At 50.2% G+C, this 19,345-nt stretch overlaps 6 protein-coding genes across 6 annotated transcripts; 3 read left to right on the top strand and 3 right to left on the bottom strand.

Annotated features, from left to right (window-relative positions):
• Window positions 1-270: 270 nt before the first annotated feature.
• On the bottom strand, window positions 271-1,926 carry POX_b02027 (uncharacterized protein; the record flags this gene model as incomplete). The annotated part of the gene is made up of 1 exon (XM_050110947.1): window positions 271-1,926. One exon carries the CDS (start codon window positions 1,924-1,926, stop codon window positions 271-273), a length of 1,656 nt encoding a protein of 551 aa, XP_049971293.1.
• A 4,659-nt stretch (window positions 1,927-6,585) lies between these two features.
• Window positions 6,586-7,815, top strand: POX_b02026 (uncharacterized protein; the record flags this gene model as incomplete). The annotated part of the gene is made up of 1 exon (XM_050110946.1): window positions 6,586-7,815. One exon carries the CDS (start codon window positions 6,586-6,588, stop codon window positions 7,813-7,815), a length of 1,230 nt encoding a protein of 409 aa, XP_049971292.1.
• An 851-nt stretch (window positions 7,816-8,666) lies between these two features.
• Window positions 8,667-9,797, top strand: POX_b02025 (uncharacterized protein; the record flags this gene model as incomplete). The annotated part of the gene is made up of 1 exon (XM_050110945.1): window positions 8,667-9,797. The coding sequence occupies one exon, from the start codon at window positions 8,667-8,669 to the stop codon at window positions 9,795-9,797; it is 1,131 nt and encodes a 376-aa protein (XP_049971291.1).
• Window positions 9,798-10,759: 962 nt separating this feature from the next.
• POX_b02024 (uncharacterized protein) lies at window positions 10,760-11,677 on the bottom strand (the record flags this gene model as incomplete). Its single annotated transcript, XM_050110944.1, has 1 exon — window positions 10,760-11,677. One exon carries the CDS (start codon window positions 11,675-11,677, stop codon window positions 10,760-10,762), a length of 918 nt encoding a protein of 305 aa, XP_049971290.1.
• A 3,010-nt stretch (window positions 11,678-14,687) lies between these two features.
• On the top strand, window positions 14,688-15,807 carry POX_b02023 (Nuclease PA3; the record flags this gene model as incomplete). The annotated part of the gene is made up of 2 exons (XM_050110943.1): window positions 14,688-14,818; window positions 14,913-15,807. 2 exons carry the CDS (start codon window positions 14,688-14,690, stop codon window positions 15,805-15,807), a joined length of 1,026 nt encoding a protein of 341 aa, XP_049971289.1.
• A 535-nt stretch (window positions 15,808-16,342) lies between these two features.
• On the bottom strand, window positions 16,343-18,832 carry POX_b02022 (uncharacterized protein; the record flags this gene model as incomplete). The annotated part of the gene is made up of 3 exons (XM_050110942.1): window positions 16,343-17,094; window positions 17,153-18,674; window positions 18,749-18,832. 3 exons carry the CDS (start codon window positions 18,830-18,832, stop codon window positions 16,343-16,345), a joined length of 2,358 nt encoding a protein of 785 aa, XP_049971288.1.
• Between the last annotated feature and the right edge of the window lie 513 nt (window positions 18,833-19,345).

The raw sequence follows: 19,345 nt of genomic DNA, 5'->3' as shown, positions 1-19,345 counted from the left end.
TTGCCAATTTTGAGAATATGAAGCATTAAATACAGCAGCCACCAGGCTCTGTTCTTCCGACCAACTTGACTTCTTTGGTCAAAAGGTATTTCGTATTGAATTAAATCTACAGAATGCACAAGTATGCACGAAGGATAGCCTCATTTGCAAAATGCTTCTTCTGAAGCCTTGAGGGCATGGAATTCATTGGTTCCTGGCTTCTGGGTCATAGAAATATCATTTGAAAAATTGCTCTAAAAATGTGGCTATGCAGTAGGTTTAAATTGCGAATCAAAGACTTCCAGTCCCCTTGCTGACAGTGGAGCTGGCCAGCTTAGACCGTGCTCGCAGGGCAGGTCCAAACTTGAAAAGAATGAACGGAATGAAGGTCAAGAGGGTGGCGATGAGAGCCAGAAGAAGACCGGCATATTGACTCCCCAAGTTGTGGAAGAATTGTGAGGCGAACAGGGGCGAGACGGCGCCGAGGGTGTTACGCATGAAACCTTGACCGGCAATGGCGGATGACGAGTTCTCGCCGTAGCAGTCAGAGGTATAGCTGTAGCAGGACTCGAAGATGAAGAAGATGCCGATGGCGATCAGGATGAGACCCACAATGGGACCGAACCAGAACAGGTCCTTGTACTGGGTGAAGCTGTAGATGAAGAGGCCAACGGGGAGCCACACGGCACCGCACAGGGCGCCGTAGAGTCGGGCTTCAGGCTGGGCCTGCTTGTTGGGGTCGGCTACAATCGACTCGTACTTGCGAATTTGGAAGAAGTTCAGACCAAAGCCAATAGTTGTGCCAACGCAAAGCGCAATATAAGGCAGACCCGAAACACCTTCACCCCAGCCGCGCTTCTCCTGGTAGGTGATGGGGATAGCGGAGAGGAAAAGGAAAGTCAGGAACCAAGCGAAACTGATCCAAAGACCAAACGCAAAGACGACAGGCTCAGAAAAGAGCATCTGAATCGCCTTCACGGAGGAACTGTGGAGCATCTCCTTGATACCGGGGGCTTCAAGATCGTTTTGAGTCACGTATCGCTCGTCACCGGTAGATTGGCGGATCGCCTTGGCCCGCTTGGTGAGCGTGACACCACCTCGGGTTTCAGGGAGGAAGACGGCGATGATGATGACCAAGGGAATGTTGGCCAAACCCTGGATACCCTCAATCCACCGCCAGCCGAGGGCTTGGTCAATGAAACCAGCGTAGATGGGCGCAGCCACTGTACCGAAGATGGCAACAAAGGCGAAAGAGGCCATAGGGATCGCACGGTGAGCCGGAGTATACATGTCTCCAAAGGTACCACCCACAAGAATAGTACCAACACAGCCAAAGAGACCAAGTAAGGCACGGCAAACCAGGATAGTGGCGATGTTTTTGCCCAGCGACAGGCCGATGAACATGATGGCGAAGCAGACGTAAGCGCCAACGTAGATCACTCTACGTCCAGCCAACTCACAGAAGGGCGCCAGAAAGAGCGGTGCAAGAGCGCAGGTAAAGTTGAACGTGAACAGACCCAGCTGTCCCAGCTCAGACGAAACTCCGAAATCATCGGTCATGCGAGTGATACCCGAGCTGTATGCTGTCGTGGCAAGACCGATGAAAAGAGTCATCATGCAAAGCAAAAGACTAATGAAAGCCTTTCTCTTTTGACTCCAATTGAAGGGATTCTCCTTGTCACCGTCCGCGAATTCCAGTACGATGAAGTGTTGGCCATTGTGTTCCACCGGATTGGTCACGGTCAAGGGAAGGTCAATGTCCACCTCTTGCAACAATTGACTGTCGAAGTCTTGTGAGTCCTCCTCGCCTAGATTTGAGCGGTATTTCCCTCCCACGATCCAGCCTTTTCGCGAGGCTTCCTCATGACTTGTGGTCACACCATTGGAAGATGCATTCTCATCGTGCGCAGCCATGAAAGACTGCGGTTGTTCTTGTTTTGACTTCATGGCGAGGATTGTGTCGAGTGTGCTGTGTGAAAAAGAGTTAATGTTCTTAAATGGAAAGCGCCCAGGGTTGGTAGAAATACTCGACAGTAGAAAGAGAATTTGGGTACAGCTGTCGTCATCCGAAAAAGTCCGGATTGACAAGCACTGGGAACCCGGATATGAGGGGGATCATGACTAGCCCACAGCTTTCGAACAGACTTGACAAAGTCCATGATTGGACGTACAAAGTCGGACGTGGGGCGTAGTTCGTGACACGAACATATCGAGCCATCCACTTGATTCAACAAGATTGAGCAGCATTTGTGATTCGGCCTCGGTCTAGGTTGCCCGCCGAGGAACGTCTTTCCGACCCTGTTGATTTTATGGATACTCAGGAACACACTACGGAGACACCGTAAGTTTCAGTGACTATCAGATATCTACACACTGGTTGGCCTGCCATGATGGTGCGGCGAGTCCAACAGAAAACCTTGACGGCTCAATCAGAATCAGCAAATCTATGCACAGTATGCACTATGCAGCAGCCTAGTGGGCCAAGAGCAACCTTCACGAATCACATATCAAAATTGAAACGCCACCTGGTAATCTTCCAGGCCAGATTCGGGGGCTGCCCGATGTAGAATGAGAGTTGATAAGCCGAGAACGGACCGACTCCCTACCGACTTTTTGATACTCCCGAATCATCGTCGGCATGCCTTGCACCCGGCCCCGCTTACACGATCGGCATGCCGAGTCTTCCGCCGGCTCGCAGCTTGGTTCGAGATTGGAAAAAAAGAAGGGGCCAATACAAATGGAATTGTTTTCTCTTCGCGGCAAAAGGTATTTTGGAGTACAGACTGCTCGGATAAAATAAGAGATGGGACCTGAAAAATTATGCAACAATTCTCATGGGAGAAATTTGAGTACTCTTTACCGCTACGTCAGTCAGAGGCTTCCTTCCCTCGTTCGTTGACCGGGCATGATCGACCGGTCGGTAGATCCTCGGAGCTCCACTCTAAAATTTGTTGAATGACGATCGATCCAAGATTTGTACCCCCATTTGGCCACCGTACTCCCCGATCATTGACTGATAAGGATAATGTGGATTTACTCTATTGGAGTAGATTTTTCGGATTGCTCACTACTACATCAAAAGAGGTGAGTTCCGCAGTGTCTCGGAGCCCGGTAAAGCCCCATAAATTGCGAGACATGCATTACAAGAGAAAAAGGCATGCACACAATGGAGGCACTCAACTCCAACGTATATCTTACTCGCACATTCGAGGCCTTGATATCACATAACTAAGGCTACAACTTACAGGGGTTTCTGTGCCCATTAATGACTTCAATTGGAATGTGGTTCTAATGAACATATTTTGGTGGTTGGATCGGAACTAAAATCAGGAGAATAAGGATGGCTAGTCTCGCGCCTTTCGAATTCTCCCCTTCAAAAAGAAGACCCACCCATTCTAGCCTATCGTGTGAGGAACAGAGACAGTACCAGCTTGCCAAATAATGCAGCATTTCCGGGACTTCCCTCTTCTCTCCTGGAGACCGCATGACTCGCGTAATTTTGCCGGAAAATCTTCGGTTGATATTAGGGGTGAGTAAAGCGCAATCTAGGTCTCACGAGGTAAAGATCTTGAACCAATAGCACGAGAAGATGTAAAGACAGGGCTTCGGCGAAGGCTCGTGCCGAAAGCCACCCGCTACAATTCAGGTCTGAGCAGTCCGAGCACCTCAGCATACACCTGGGGATGTTTTCTCGGCTGGGAATAGACTACATGCAGTTTAACCGCTTCAACGTATTGATGTATGCTTGATGGCGATGTTCAACATCATGACAGTCATGCAGAATCTTCTTAATCATCTCGGGCCTTATCCCAGAATAGTCTCCACTCTCCATAAAGCTACTTGAGTGGAGAGGGGACGAGAGGAAATTTTCATTGTTTGGTCGACTGGGCCTTTGTTGCCACAGGCGGTCAAATGAGGTCTGTTTAGGAGGCAATTTGGTCTAGAATTAAGTTCGTGCGGAGTTGTGGACAGCCAGGTTGATTAGGCTTACATACGAATGGCGCGATAGAAGTGGTAATCTTATCGTAATTACTGCGGCTTGTCGCATATGAGCCAATTGGAGCTTTTACAACAAAGATACAGCGTATCACCACTTGCAATCTGTGATTTGGTGGAGACTCTGTCACGTGAGCCGAAGAAGTATAAGCAGTGCGGGCCTGATCGCCACGGTCAAAAAGAATTTTCTATGCTCTTAGTCCAGAGCTTTGCTCGGTCCAAAGTGAAAATTATGTACCATCTATGGTTTGACAAGAGGGCAGTTACAGATCCTTCAGGAACAGATTCTCTGATTGAACTCCCTTGAGAGTGTACACTGTGGAACAAGTTTTTTCGCTGACAAACTATACCACAAGTAGGTACCTCATGGTGTAGCGTGGTTCGTAACTCGCTATTGTATACTTCGTTCACGTCTGCGGCCCCGGCTACCATACGGGGTCTCAAGTTCTAGGGAAAAAAACCTAACTCATTTCGGCATCTAGAGAGATGGGCAAATCTTGCGCTAAAGTATACTGAACGCTCGAGTGATTTGCAACCCCCTCGTCCGTGTTTGAAACCCGCCAAATCCTCCACGACTTGACGGCATAAAGTCAATGCCTGCCTGTGTAGGTCCAGAATGTGTCTCATTCTCAGCAGTGGTGTATTGCTCTTATTCCCTCGGAGAAGCTCTCTGTGGTCTTCTCGTCCTATCCCTCCACACAACTTGTGCGGTGGTCCCCCTTGAAGACAGCAATAGCGCTCAAATGCCTTTCGCCCTCTTAAGGATATCGACCCTGATATTCGCAAGACTCACATCATGAGAAGAAAATAAATAGCCAGTTCTGGTAGATCAAGAGATCACACAATAATCCAGTAAAAGCAGAGTCTTTGAGCTCCAAGATTCAGGTATCGAAGTATTCCACTGTACTATTACATCACCGTGGAACCCTTCTTGATTTCGTCAAATGTAGAGTGATATGATCGATCTGTCACTAGAGGTTAAGCGATTGGAAAATTGCGCGCACTCAGGGACTGAATCTTCGAACTTCATAGATCATCGACGGCAACTGGTCGTCATTCTGGCGGAGGGCTTTATGTCCCAGATGTAGCTTGGTTTTCTCGGCCCGACACTGTGATGGTGTGCGTGATTCATGTCGGTGTACCCATCTTTTCCCCGTGAAGAATTCCCGAGACAGGATTTCGACCTGCATTGCATTACATTGCATGACACGACCTAGGAGAGATAGATTTCTTCAAGAGATTGGAATACGCCTAGATGCCTCTCCGCAAGAGTCCCACCTCAGACTCGCTCATTGATGTTCCATGCCTCCAAAGAAAGTAAGCGATCGCCGCCATCTATCTGTGAGATGACCACTTCACACCTTACTATCCGAGTTGATCACGGATTGAAAATTCCGGAGCAATCTATTCCACAAAATCGGCCAAATTCCGGGTGACGTACGCTGACACGTGGGGGGGGGGGGGGGGGGGGGGGGGGATGGTTCTCTAGCAGAAGAGGCGTCTCAAACGAAACGCAGCTTATTTGATCGGGCCACATTGAAGGGTAAGATCCGGAAAAAAACAAGGCACTTCGACCCCTTAGTTAATGGACGATCATCTGATAAAACGCGAGGCTGTAAATGGGAGGTAAAGATGGGAAAGGTTGCACCTGGCAGCCCATCTGCTGTATGTACAACTTGGATGCGATTACCGCTGGTGGTTAAGTTTGAACCTGAAGCTTTCAGTTGCTCCATATTTGCTGCCGAGTCATTCAGATTCTCGATCCGGAAATCTTCAGTTCGGGAAATAAAGACGTATCTCACCAATGCTAGTCCCGCCGGATAACTAATCCGATATTCGAACCGATTGGTGGGACTGTAGTAAATTACTAGCTCACCGATTGCTGTGGCTGATCTCCTGGCATTCATCCCTCGCTGGAGAAGTTGGGAGTCCAATAGTCACGGGCTCGCAGGCTAAGGGTCACTGTGTGAGCTCATCAATCCTGGTTGGACTTGGCTGGGCTTGTCCCGGTGGATCGAACAAATCCGATCTCTGCTAGATAGCCTCCCCCTGCGAGCTCGTGACCCCCTAGACCCGTTTTTGGCAAAAGTCGCGCATTCGGTTTAGCGAGAATTTCGTCAGACTTGGCTGAAGTAAACGACGTAGATGCGCTTGGACACGGCTCTCTCTAGTTCCTTTTTTTTGCATACTGGAAACTGGGTTCTGTTGAGGAATTTTCCCGGTTTCCCCTCAAGATGATACAATCAAAAGCTGTCTGAGCAGATATCCCCGTGTATGCAAGATTGAAGATCGACCGCCAAGCTTTGATGAATGTTGGGGTATTTCTATATAACTCATCTCTTCCGCTATCTATCTATCAACAAGAATCAGGCAGCAGATTCCATATCCTTTTAGTTATCTTTTATTTAACAATTTCCTCGACGCTCACTCAAGACAATGAGGTTCCAGCAGGACGCTCACCATCTACACAAGTAAGGCCCTTGCGACCCCGCGGCGCGTTGTCTCACAGGCCTCTTTCTGACAGACAGGATGATCGACCTACGTAGAGTTAACGGCAGGATGCTACCTAGCCAGGAAGACCACCGAAAATGGCTCGGGAGCGTGATCAACATGGTGGACCAGACGCCGCAGGAGCTGCAACCAGTCCTCCAAGAATTCAAGCAATTGATCGAATCAAACACCCGAGTTTACATGCTCATTACCGGCATGTTCCAGGAGATCCCTCCAAAAGAGCCGTACTGCAGTGACCCAAACGGCGCGGCTCGGATCCGCGATTATGAGCATTTCTTGCAAGTGCTGAATTATCTTCTCACTACCGCTCCCTCATGGACGGACAAGGCTCATCGAGTGGACCTGGTCGGTCTCCCCATCAATACCCTTCTTGACTGGGCTACGTGGACGCCTAGCGGCCGTGCTGCATTCTTGGACCCGGAGATCAATGCCATGCTAAAAAAAGTGCTCAATGCCTGGGGAGAGTACTTGCAATCCCCAGCCTCAGCGGAAGTGCTTAACGACACCATTCATGGCTGGTTTGGTGAGACGGGATACCGCGAGCTCACCCGCGTGGCCAGAATTGGTCCAACTGCGGTCGAGACTTTGAAATTCCAGGATATGTTCGAGTGTGATCCTTCGGCACCACACTTTGGCTTCAAGTCATGGGACGACTTTTTCACCCGCAAGTTCGCCGAGGGAATGCGACCCGTCGCCGAGCCCGACAATGACAAGGTGATTGCGAACGCATGCGAGTCGAAGCCTTACCGGGTCGCACAGAACTTGCAGGCTCGGGACACTTTCTGGATCAAGTCGCAGCCTTATTCTGTGATGGACATGATGCACTTTGACGACCTGGCCGAGCCCTTTGTTGGCGGTACTATCTACCAGGCCTTCTTGAGCGCCCTGAGCTACCACCGCTGGCATGCACCCGTCAGCGGCACGGTGGTGAAGGCATATGTCATTGATGGTACCTACTTCTCCGAGCTCTTATTCGAGGGTGTGGGCAACCCCAAATTCAATGCTGCAAGCATCAAGATGGAAGGCCAGAGAATGTCTCAGTCCTATATTACCGCGACCGCGACCCGAGCGCTGATCTTCATCGAGGCAGATGAGCCCTCTATTGGGTTAATGGCATTCATCGGGGTTGGTATGGTCGAAGTATCTACATGCGATATCACCGTCAAAGAGGGAGATCACCTGCAGAAAGGCGATGATATGGGCATGTTCCACTTTGGTGGATCCAGTTACTGCCTGCTCTTCCGGAAGGGTGTCAAAGTCTCTGGCTTCCCCGAACCCGGAATGGAGGAGAATGTGCCGGTGCGAAGCCATCTGGCCACCGTGTTGTGAGCCTGGTGACTTTGTGTGAATTTGGCATCTGATTCGTGTCTTGAACAAGCATCTTTCTGAGCCCTGTCATGGAAAACTGGATGGGAATTTTGAATACCCGTGTTAGACTGAGGAAGACCTTACGACCACAAATGGAAGTATCATAAGGATGAATGGCTTGGTTTTAGCTCGATGCAATTTTCTCACCTGTACATACTCATGGCTAGGCAATGTTGGATGTACTGTTACTATTACTGAATCGCTTCGACTCGTTTACCGTGCTCCTGGGCTGCAACAAGTTTGAATTGATCTATCACCTCATGAGGATAATTGTGCCGGTTATTTTGGCTCAGGTAAACGATCTTGATACCTCGTCTCGTAGACTACATCGGTCGCAGTCTGATCTGGTCAAAGCAGTCCGCGCCATTCCGACCGTTTTGTTTTGTCGTACATTCATCACAGAGACCCTATCAACCCCTAAGAAAGCTCACCATCCACTGCTACACTCATCATCTCACAATCTGGAAAATTTCCCCCGCCAGTATCTAACACTGTCGCCTCATTTTTACAGGTCGTTAACCGCCTAATTTGAAGGGATGGCTTTTTGCCGAGAAAAAAAAGAAAAGGAGAGGAGGAGTCGGATCACCAGCACGCGCCGGACACAATCCACTGAAGCTCGGACCAGCGGGGATCGAACTCGCTGTCAGCAAACGTTGCTACATACAGCCGGTAGTCTTCCTGTAGAAGTGATTTTCATGTCCGGGTTGACGAAAAAACCTCATGAGCGAAGAGTCGGATGATTCTATCACAAAAAATAATCACACAGCTCTTTGTTGGGTTTAAAACACCGCTCCATCCGTTCATGTGGCAGAATGGCATCCCAAGACGAAGTTCAACGGCAACGCATAATGCAGGCCCTTCGACAACAAGTACAGGAACGTCGACAAATGGCTCGAATTCAAGCTGAAGCTCAGGCACGGGCTCAAGTACAGGTTCGGGTACAGGCTCAAGCCCAGGCACAGAGTGCTTCATCCGGCGGCAATCAATCTCATCCAAGATCCAGGAAGATGGGCTCCCACTTTGATGATCTTCCGATCATGGAAGCAATTGATGTCGAGTTACTCAACCCCGAACCAACATGTACTTCATCGTTTGATTTCGCCTGCCGAGAAGGACCTCTGTCGACAGTGGAGGACTGTGTCACCTCCAAGCTCCGCACACCAGCCTTTCTCCACCGTGGCCTCTTGATCGCAATTCGAGCGGGTCATGTGGAGGCAGTTCAATTTCTCCTGTCGCATGGCGCGCCCATTGCTCGACACACACCCGAGCTGGTCCTTAGAGCATCACCTCGCCGGCAGATTGAGATCTTTGAGCTGTTTCTCAAGCATGGCTGGACGCCCAACAATCCAGGGTTCTACGGAGCTGTCATTCTCCCTAGAGTGATTGACAACATTCCATTGCTATCTTGGTTCCTCGCACACGGGGCTGATCCTAACCTGGGTCCACAGAAAGACTTTCGCGATCGACTGGGAGCATCGGACACGGAGTCATGTGTCGCTCTCGAGACCGCATCAGCGCGGGGAAGTCTAGAAGCTGTGCAAATGTTGCTCGACGCAGGGGCTCGAATCCAGAATGGTACACCGCTGCACTGCGCTGCTGGTGCTTGCCCTCCGGGAGTTAACCCACATGCTGGCCGTGTCATACCTAGCAAAGGGTTTGATGCTGATCGAATCCCCATTATGAGCTTACTAGTGGAGAAGGGTGCTGATGTGAACGAGAAGACCCAGTCGCAACATATGGTACCTCAGTATGCGATTGTGCATGCGGTCATGGCCGGGGCGATGGAGCGCGTCAAATGGTTGATTGCACATGGGGCAGATCCTTATCTAAAGGGGGCTTTTGGGAGCGCCGTGAATTATGCGTCTTTCTGGGGTGCAGAGATGACCCAGGTGATCGAAGAGGCGCTTTCCCTGAAGAAGACATCGTTGACGATTGCTTCATAGGGCATTTTCGTCTGGTGTATTTGAGATCGCCAAACCGTCGGTACGGTTCACGTTGAGTGGTCAGTAGAATAGACTGCTTCTACGTATCGGCTATCCATGACCTACGGATGTTCTACCCCTGCGACGACCGCAGATTCGATTCGTGGTGTAGCTTAGAAAGCATCTTAAGGGGGAAGTACTGCGATCTCCTATCTCGTCGCATGAAGAGTAGAATTCAACTACAGCCACTTGATCCAGTTCGTCCGTCGCTTCTCAACCAAGGCCCTATTAAATTCCTGACAGGCCCAATCGGGCGCATTGTGTTTTAAGCTTGACGATTAGGGCGATATAATTAACGTACCGTGATTTCTGTCGCCGCCAGTGTCGTGCCTTTGAGTTGTTTGGGACAGTATGATTGAGAGTTCTTCGAGCGCATCGTTTCTTGGGGAGCAATCGAATGTACGGCAAGGTAGTGCCGTTCTCGAAAGAGGGAGATTATCGCGGGATGAAGAAGTAAATAAACTCAGTTCGACTCACCGTCAGTCTACACTAATCGTCCAGTCTCTCTTGGCACCTCGGCATTGCTATGTATTAGTCTTGAATTTTGATTTCTCGGGTACGTGTTTGTGATCAGGTTCTTCTTTCCCTTGTCTACGAACACCAGCTAACTCAGTCTTTATGATGAATGTGAATATTACAGGGGGACATGGGCCAATGAAAGATAGGTTGAGACGATCTGTCCAACTCCGGGGTCAGAAAGGTATCCTTTATTTTCACCACCGAATAAGTGAGAATGGGGTCTATGTCGAAGCATGATCGAGCATCATGCACTTGTGGAATTGAAAGTGAACCAACCGAAATGCCCCTTTGCAAAATGCCAAAAGTGCTGGCTCCAGAACTCTTGCTGAAAATCCGGTTGGCAACTGAACTTGTCACACTGGCGCCCGCGGTCTTCGCCCAAGAAGCGCTTTTCGAACTGTGGGCTAAATCTTCCGTGGTCCAAGCCGCTGTCTCGTTCGACGTGCAGGTCCTTGATAATTATCGTCATCCCCACCACTGGGCTTCCGTCGCTTCCCCGAAGAACCGGCACCATCGTCTGTTCCATCTCCGCCACCCACGTGGCGACGTTTATCCCCGGCTTTTGAAGAAAAACCACCCGAAGATGCCGTATTGCGTGGAATATCTTCAATTTGAAACTGAAGCTCGAGACTTAATCCATAGTTGCGATGAATACTGATTCGAGAAACGCGTCGCGTGCCACGAGGATATGCACCCAGCATGAGGTACCCCACGACCGAGCCCAGTCTGGTGCCCAGCAAAGCGAGATGCTCGGGGGAACCGTGTTCAAAGGTGTATGTCTCACGAGTGGTTGGAATTTTGTTCGGATTGTTCATGTCGGGAAGAACGCTTTCCTGCAGAAAATCAGTTGTATCTTGGTTGACCACATCGGTGAAGAAGATATGCTCGAGAGTGCCCATGGAATACTCACTTTGGTATACGGCTTGAGCGATTTGAGAGACATAAGGGCCATCCATTCGAAAAACACACGTCAAGAAGAGAGCGGTTGGTGCAATGTAGGATTGAAAGTCATTGATGTCTTCGGTTGAAAATCTTCCCCTAGGTCCGGGCTTGATCCCGCTCGTCATTCGATGGTGGACCCACGGACCGTGAATTTGTAGTCGATTTGCGTGATAGAGGCCATCGGCAAAGCTCACTGCATCCGGCTGGGCGCGGTCAACGATGACTGGCAACCAGTTGGCATGCAGTTGAGTCAAGGTGACCTCGCTGGGTTGAATTGGGCAGTTTGACAGAGATGCATTTTCGATCCACCGTTGGAAACGCATGCCGCGGTGTTGGTGCTCGCCATAGAGCAGGGTATCAGCTTTGGGGAGTTCTTCCATTTTTGTACACGGACGGACCAAGTATGGGAGGGATGAGTTGACGTTCAAACTTCAGATCTGGTAAGAGGAGCTGATTTGCGGTTTTCTGCCATCTCTTCCTGTTGACACTGACCAGATTTTATATACGCTCTCTGGCAAGGGTTTGAGCAGCGAAATTGCTCTCAGCTATGTTTGCCATGGTCATCCCGTGTGACCTTTGACGAAAAACATCTAATTTGGCAGAAAACACGATGTTTACTGCTTTGGATGATGGAAATCAAAGGCCCGTCTTTGTTGACGACGCGAGATTGGTTTCATAATTTGGAGGAATAAAGGCCGCCTCAAAGCACCGAGTCCCCCAACAGGAAAGACAACTCAAAGAGCCGTACACTTCGACGCCGAGCTTGTTTAGACTAGGCATTCTATTCCTTGAAAACAATCTAATCTTGAGTGCGTACAGATCAAAGGAGGATCCTGTCTTTACCCGTGGAGCTTGTCGACCGAGAGGCAAAGATTTTCGTCAGGGCAGATTTTTTTGATTATCCGAATATGCGCATGAGCGTTTCCCAGGGTCTGGCACGTCAACTGTATCTGATCGTCTTGATAAGAGCCTGCCTACGTGATCAGGCTAAGCCGTGAAGTTCGTCGCCATCCTTACCTCTATTTCGTCGATAAAGATGCATGCACGGCGAGGGTCTCGACCGAACTCATCATTGTCATTTCTTTGTTCTCCAGGATCAAATGACTACACGTTCATTCTCGGGGCGATGATGAATGGAGGAGAACGAGAAGCCTCGAAACTGAGAGACAAAGAGAATTTTCCCCCATTCTATTTTGAGCTCAATTCTCAGCGTCGCCCCGTGCTTGTATCCGTTTCTTCCATGGTGTTCATCCGGAATCAGCTACACTGATTCAGGGACGTCGCTTCGCTCACTTTGAGGCGTCGCAGGGAGACGCGTCTCGACGATTTTCGCGACATCTCTGAATGAGATCTCGATTTCCCGGCGCGTTCAAAATGTTGGAAATGGCCCTTGTCCAGAATTCGTCTCAACCCCGGCGATCGGTTTTTCTTGCTTGATTTTTATGATTGTTCACAGAAGATTGCATGCTCATGGTCAGCAGAGAGGAATCGCAAGGGAAGAAACCTGAGGTTGTGGGTCGACGACGAATTACACTGGACTGCAAGTTTTTCCAAGTTGCATCTCCGTCAAAGCATAGGGAGGCCTACGTATTGACAGGCCCAGAGGTCAAATTGCCAGTCACAACCAGACCAAAGCATTGCACAGAGAGATCACCAAAATAGTTTCCAGAAATTCCCATTAATGACCCAATCAAGCTTGGGCCTTTCCACTATCGCCCGGATCCGATTCAATTTTGACCAATCACATTTCGTGGATACGCCTTGTGGGCAATCTGCACGGGGCTCCGACGGCAACGCGACGAGAAATCGGGTCGATGGCTCCCGTGATGCAGAAATACGGCAAAGTACCTGAGGGTTGTTGCGAAAGACATGTCACGAGTACAAACCACAGTTTGGATGAAGCTGGCTGTGAGCGTGTACTAGGTACCTCCCTGAGTTTGATCCTTCCCCCACCTCTTCATCTCGAATCAGTAATCTTCTCGGCCTCCAAACTCTCAGGGTGGCATACAAGACTCACAGAGTGAGATTTTGGTTTCGCTTTCGGGCGGTATCATGCTTTGACCTCTTTGATTTTGGCTGTCTTTGAGAACTGTGGTTCTTGAATCCATGAGTATGTCCTTCCTGAATTCATACCATGTTCGCCCAGCAATGAGATGCCAAGGTGACAGTTTCTCTTGGCAGGATAAGGTTTTTCTGCGGTCTTTCTGGTCTACTCACACCACGCCGTGATCTTGCTCATGTGTTTTCTCACTCTCAGATTCTAGCGAGCTTACCACATCTGGCAGAATCGGAATGAGTGCTAGAGATACTGGCGAATGAATCTGCACCCAATCGCGAGACCATTCCAGCTGTTCAGACTCGGGTGAAGACTAGGAGCGACGTATCCACGACGCACAAATCTTATTGACTTTCACCCTCTGTCCGGACTACTGCAAGTGTTGGTGACGCTTATGACGGTTGAACAGCCACACTGCAGGGCTGGAACACGGAGGAGAACGGTCAGCCTGGGTCTATTGTGTATCGAGACTCAAGCACAATCACGCCGCCGGTGCAACCTTGTGTGCACCTTTTCAGGTTTGCTTTTGTGGCACGGCACGAACTCAGCTCATGACGATGCCAGGTCGCGCGAATCTGCAAGCGTGCACGGTCTCTGCGCTGACGAGCTTAACTAAATGCTTAGCATTCCACCAAGGTCCTATGTTCAGCCCACGTGTGGTGCATGAGTCAAAAAAAAAAGGGAATTATATTTCGGTGAAATCTCAGGTCAACATGTGCTCTGGCAGCTGGACCAGAAGGACTCGAGACGAGTGTGGACGGTTGAGGCGGGCTCGGCGATGGTGTCGCGAGCGGCAATCGTCTCCGCAGACGTGGAGTTCTCCAACCTTTTTTTCTTTTTCTTTTTTTGGCCCCGAAGGGAGTCCGTCGCATCTTCTTCACCCCCGCAGTGTCGATCTCTTCTGGTGGACCACTCTGGTGTGACCTGGAGAAAATGCTGAAGAAGCAAAAATCTCACCATCACTGGACAGGCTCGCAGTCGCCTTCTTGGCCTGTCCACCACTTAGAGACTCTTATCTCCGCCTCGTCCGCCTGACTAGTCTTATTTGCCTCGGTGTTGGCTCGCTTGCTGTCCACGATAAGTGCAAGGCTATGCCGTGACCGGGAGAAAGCTGCCGTTTGAAGAAACAAGAGAAATAAAAAAAACGTAACTAGGTCTGAAGGGAGGCCCTCTTCGAACGACCGACTTGGTTCGACATCTATAAAAGCAGATCCATCCCCGCAGCTTGGCAGCGCTCTGAGCGACCGAGTCCCATTTTCCTTTTTGAAATCGCATACTTTCCCTCTCAAGCCTTCTCCTCACAAAGAAGAAGTTTGAATCTCCTCGTTCCAAAAATGGCTCGCCTTTCCAAGATCGCTCTCGTCACCCTGGGATCCCTGAGTGGAGTTAACGCATGGGGAGCCCTGGGACATGCAACAGTCGCCTACGTTGCTCAAAACTATCTCTCTGCCAGCACGGCGTCCTGGTAAGAAAGATCCTGGCCACTCGTGGATTCCCCCCCAGGCTGTGACCTTTGGACCCTTCATACTTGTCAATCATTCGACTGAATCTTTATACAGGGCGCAAGGCGTGCTTGGAGACACCTCTGGCTCATACCTCGCAAGCATTGCCTCCTGGGCAGACTCCTACCGCACCACCACCGCAGGCAAATGGTCCGCACCTCTCCATTTCATTGACGCCGAGGATAGTCCCCCCACCAACTGCAATGTGGATTACGCCCGCGATTGTGGCAGCGCCGGTTGCTCCATCTCCGCAATTGCCAACTATACCCAGCGTGTCGGGGACAGCCGTCTCAGCAACGCTCACGTCGCCGAAGCCCTCAAGTTCCTGGTCCATTTCCTAGGAGACATCACCCAGCCTCTGCACGACGAGGCGTACCAAGTCGGCGGCAACGGAATCAAAGTCACTTTCGACGGGTACAGCGACAACCTGCACTCCGACTGGGATACCTACATGCCCCAGAAGCTCATTGGCGGTAGCACGCTGGCCGACGCCAAGTCCTGGGCTACCAGCCTGGTCGGCGAGATTGATTCGGGCAGTTACCAGTCCCAAGCACCAAGTTGGATCAAAGGCGACACGGTGACCGATCCCATTGCCTCGGCGACTCGCTGGGCGTCGGACGCAAATGCCTATGTCTGCTCGGTCGTCATGCCCAACGGCGCGGCCGCTCTCCAGACGGGTGACCTCTACCCTACGTACTACAATTCCGCGATCGGAACGATTGAGCTGCAGATTGCCAAGGGTGGATACCGATTGGCCAACTGGCTCAACATGATCTATAGCAATGAGATCGCGAAGCGCGATCTGGAGGGTTACGTTGCAAAGGGCGCCAACGATGGTCCGGATTTGATGGGTCGTGATTTGTTGCCCGAGCCTCGTGGTGTAAGCCGGGCTCAGCTGGCTCGTGATGCTATGGGAGAGTCCTGCTGTGGGTCGGCCAGACACGCTCATTAAGCTTTTTTTTCTTGGTTCTCTTACAGAATGAGAGGTGTATTTTGGTGATGAGAGAAGGGAGAACAGGGCGGAACCCCGTGATGACTTGATGATGATGACGGGGCGTTTCTTGATAGTCTGGTTGTATTGTCCAACGAGAAAATGAGTTAGACCTGAACCTGATTGATGACGGGGTGAATTCGTTCAGGCATCGAGTCTGCATGTACATATTTAAGCTGAAACTCAAACTCCATTTACTTGTGAGACCAAACACCCGTAACTATCCACATCGATACAAGGGTAGCGTCAAAAGGGATTGAGCTTCAAATCGGAGTCCTCAGAATTCCGCTCTGTCATGCATAATTCAAAACACACAAGGTGAAACAGCCCTGAACGCTTCCGAAGAATTCGGGCTAAGAAAGAGAGAAAAAAAAACAATACCCCGCTGTACGCCCTTGATTACGTCCTTAACAAAAGCCAGGATCATGCCAATCTATTCACAGGACTTAAAAAATCCAGCCAATGACCTCTCCCTCACTCGAGGGCAGTTTCAATATTACGCATCACCCACCGCGACCGAGTAAGGTGGCGGATGGTCTCCTTCAAGTTCCGGTTGCCACAATATCTCTCGACTCGCAAGCTCAACAGGCGGTGGTGGACCCGGTTGTTCAAGCTCGGGCAGATGAGGAGGCGGTGGCTCTCTGGCTGGAAGCTCAAATGGACGCAGCTGACCAGGCACAAGTTCCAGCTGCTCAAACTCACCCATGCAAATGGGACGTCCAAGGTGGCGCTTGAGTAATTCATGCACGATGAATCTCTCGGGTACGTTGCCTTGCGCATCAACGAATGAAACTCGTGGGTTAGGGTCACTGATACTTTGGAGCCTGTTGGCATTTTGATGATGACGTGGGCATTCGTCGGCTCCAATCAGAAGAATTGTAACGTGAGCCCAAGGTGAGCTCAGAAGATCAAGTTCAAAGTCGTCGATATCCTGGACTTCGCCGTCGAAAACCAGTAGAGTACGGAGCTTTGGGGTTTGCGGCCCAGCTTGCCAGCCGTAGATGGGGTGGAAGATCGCCGTGCTGGCGTGTTTCTGGAAGAATCTTTCTTTCAGACTCTGCCATCCTATCATGACTCGAGCGCGGCCGCCGAATTTGATGTTCAGCCATCTATCTTCAAAATTGAAATAATTCAGATGACCAATGTTTTCGGCTTTGCTGGAGAATGTAGTGAGTTCGTAGCCAGATCTGTTCTGGTCGTGATTTGCCAGTGCTTGGGTGAATCGGCGAATGATAGATTGTGCAACATCTATTACCGAATAAGTGACCATGCAGGCAACCCCAGGAGAATTTTTAGCTGTATTTACCTTTGTTTCTTGGATGACTTGAGCCGACAAATTCAGTGAGCAAATACTGATCATAAATCGAACGTCGGGGCGGACGATCCATTGAGCCCGAAACATCCAGCAAGATCATTGTCTCATCGGTGGGCTCAGAAGGCTCGTTGAAGGCATAATCTTGAACTTTAATTATTTGCTTCGAATATTCGGTAGCTGTTGTTTTCAGGAAGCATGTGTCGTAAGGAGAACGATAGATCGAGGGACACGGAACCGACTGTGCCATTCTGGTTCGTGCTTGATTCAAAGCAGTGAAAAAATTGGGCCTCTCTCTTCCGCGAGTATTGCCTGACCGATGATTCACGACCCATTGTAAACGCTCTTCCCCAGTTGTCTGAAATCCTCTCCACGTCGGCGTAATGCCCCTCCATCCTGCGGCTGCATCAATGGTAAATCTCAGTGGGCTGGAAAGATCTTTTGCCCAGGCGAGAGGAATTGGCTCAAAATAGCCCGCTCTGAGGAGGTGGAGATATTGCAAGGGCTTCTGATTGCGCATGTCAGTCATTGCCCGGGTCAATCGCATGTTGTCCTGATATCTGTAGACAACACTTTTGTCCTCATCACATGGCCACCTCCCACTTTCCTCTTTCACGATGCTATCGCGAAGCTCACGTGCACCAGCAAACAATTTCAATGTTTTGGAAGCAACTCTCTCCTCGGAAGACTTGATCGAAAGGGCTTTTTTCAAGCTCGGCCTCCTCAGCTTTCCGCTGCTTTGAAGTTGACTGGTTGCCGAGCTGATTCCCAGAGCTGAAATTGATTTTTCAAGCTGATCCACATCCCAAATGCAAAAGGATGGCTCCAGTGCATCAACGGCTAGCTGTGCCTTGGAATTCAAGTCTTCATTCACTTCAATAGCTTGATGAAGAGATTTGGCGTGAAAGGTGGGATCGGGCCTGGGCATGGCAAGGTATCGTGAGCTCACGTATCCATAAGGCGAAATCACCTTCCCCTGGTAGGGGTTGTGATTGAAGAAACGGGCCCCCCAAACGTAACCATAATAATGTTTCTCGCCCGGATACATGACCGCTCTAGCCCACTGCTCTTGGATTGGTAGTCGTTCTGCCTTTTTCTGCACATATTTGTGGATCGGACAATTGCAGGGATATTCACATTCCCGCTCCGGCTCGATCTCTGAGTTGTAGACGCGGAACCTCGTCTGGACTGCCAGTCGCATATTTTGCACCTGCTGCTCATCGACCGCCCTTTTCTTTGTGGCCTCGATGAGTGCATTTGTATGCAAGTTATCTGGTACCAACGACGAATCACGCTGGGACCTTGAAAGGCTGGAGGAACAGTGGGCCGATGACAAGTTACGATGTTCGACTGGGTCGATCGTCGACTGCTCTGAGCAGCTTGTTATTGCCGTGAACCTCGGACTCGTAGGCCCGCCCAGGCTTATGGTGGGGGAAACTGATGGCCGGGATGGGCCAACATATTTGTGTGGGTTGTGATAATATTGATCCACGGCCTCGTTGATCGTATCGCATTGCTTGATGAAGAACGGGCGTGAGCGAACATGCGATCAAAAGACACCAGCAGTCCCACAGATTAGTAGATCAATACCTGGAGAAACACGACGGCTGTTTCCGCATTTGCCGCGGGTGCAAAAGATAGGAATTCAGCGATGGAAGTTTCAGATGGCAACATGCTCTTAGACGTGCTGGGAGACGAAAAGAGTGCTCAAAGTGTTCATCGTGGACGGTGCTGACTATGGGTGATTTCTATCCGCACGCGATGCGTCCACTTCAATGGCGCGTCATTTGAGCCGCAAATTGGGGAGATGTCCGGCGGCATGACTGTTGAGCTTTAGTATGAAGAAGTCTGTGCACTCTCAGGAGCGCTAAGTGCTGCACGAAGATGAATATCATCAAATGACCGTTCAAATGTAAGTGTAAACGAGTGGCTTAGACAAGCCTCATAAGTCGGGTTCGCGAGTCAGTCCAGGGGATGGCTCCACGTGGGGCAGGTGACTGGTGGAACTCGTTTCGAGGCGATTACGGGGAAAACGAACCCTCTCTCTCGGCGTCTTGAGCCGCCAAGGTCTTTTTCTCCGTGGGTACGAGTAAACAGGCAAATTAAACGCAGCCTGGGGGCAAGTTCACTTACTTGTTTGCTTGTGTTGTCAATGCGATGATCATCACAGAGCGGGGGTGAGGCCGC

Source organism: Penicillium oxalicum, chromosome II, assembly GCF_001723175.1.
Source record: "Penicillium oxalicum strain HP7-1 chromosome II, whole genome shotgun sequence".
NCBI lineage: Eukaryota > Fungi > Ascomycota > Eurotiomycetes > Eurotiales > Aspergillaceae > Penicillium > Penicillium oxalicum.
Note: the sequence above shows the minus strand (reverse complement) of the source record. Positions and strands in the feature narration are given on the sequence as shown.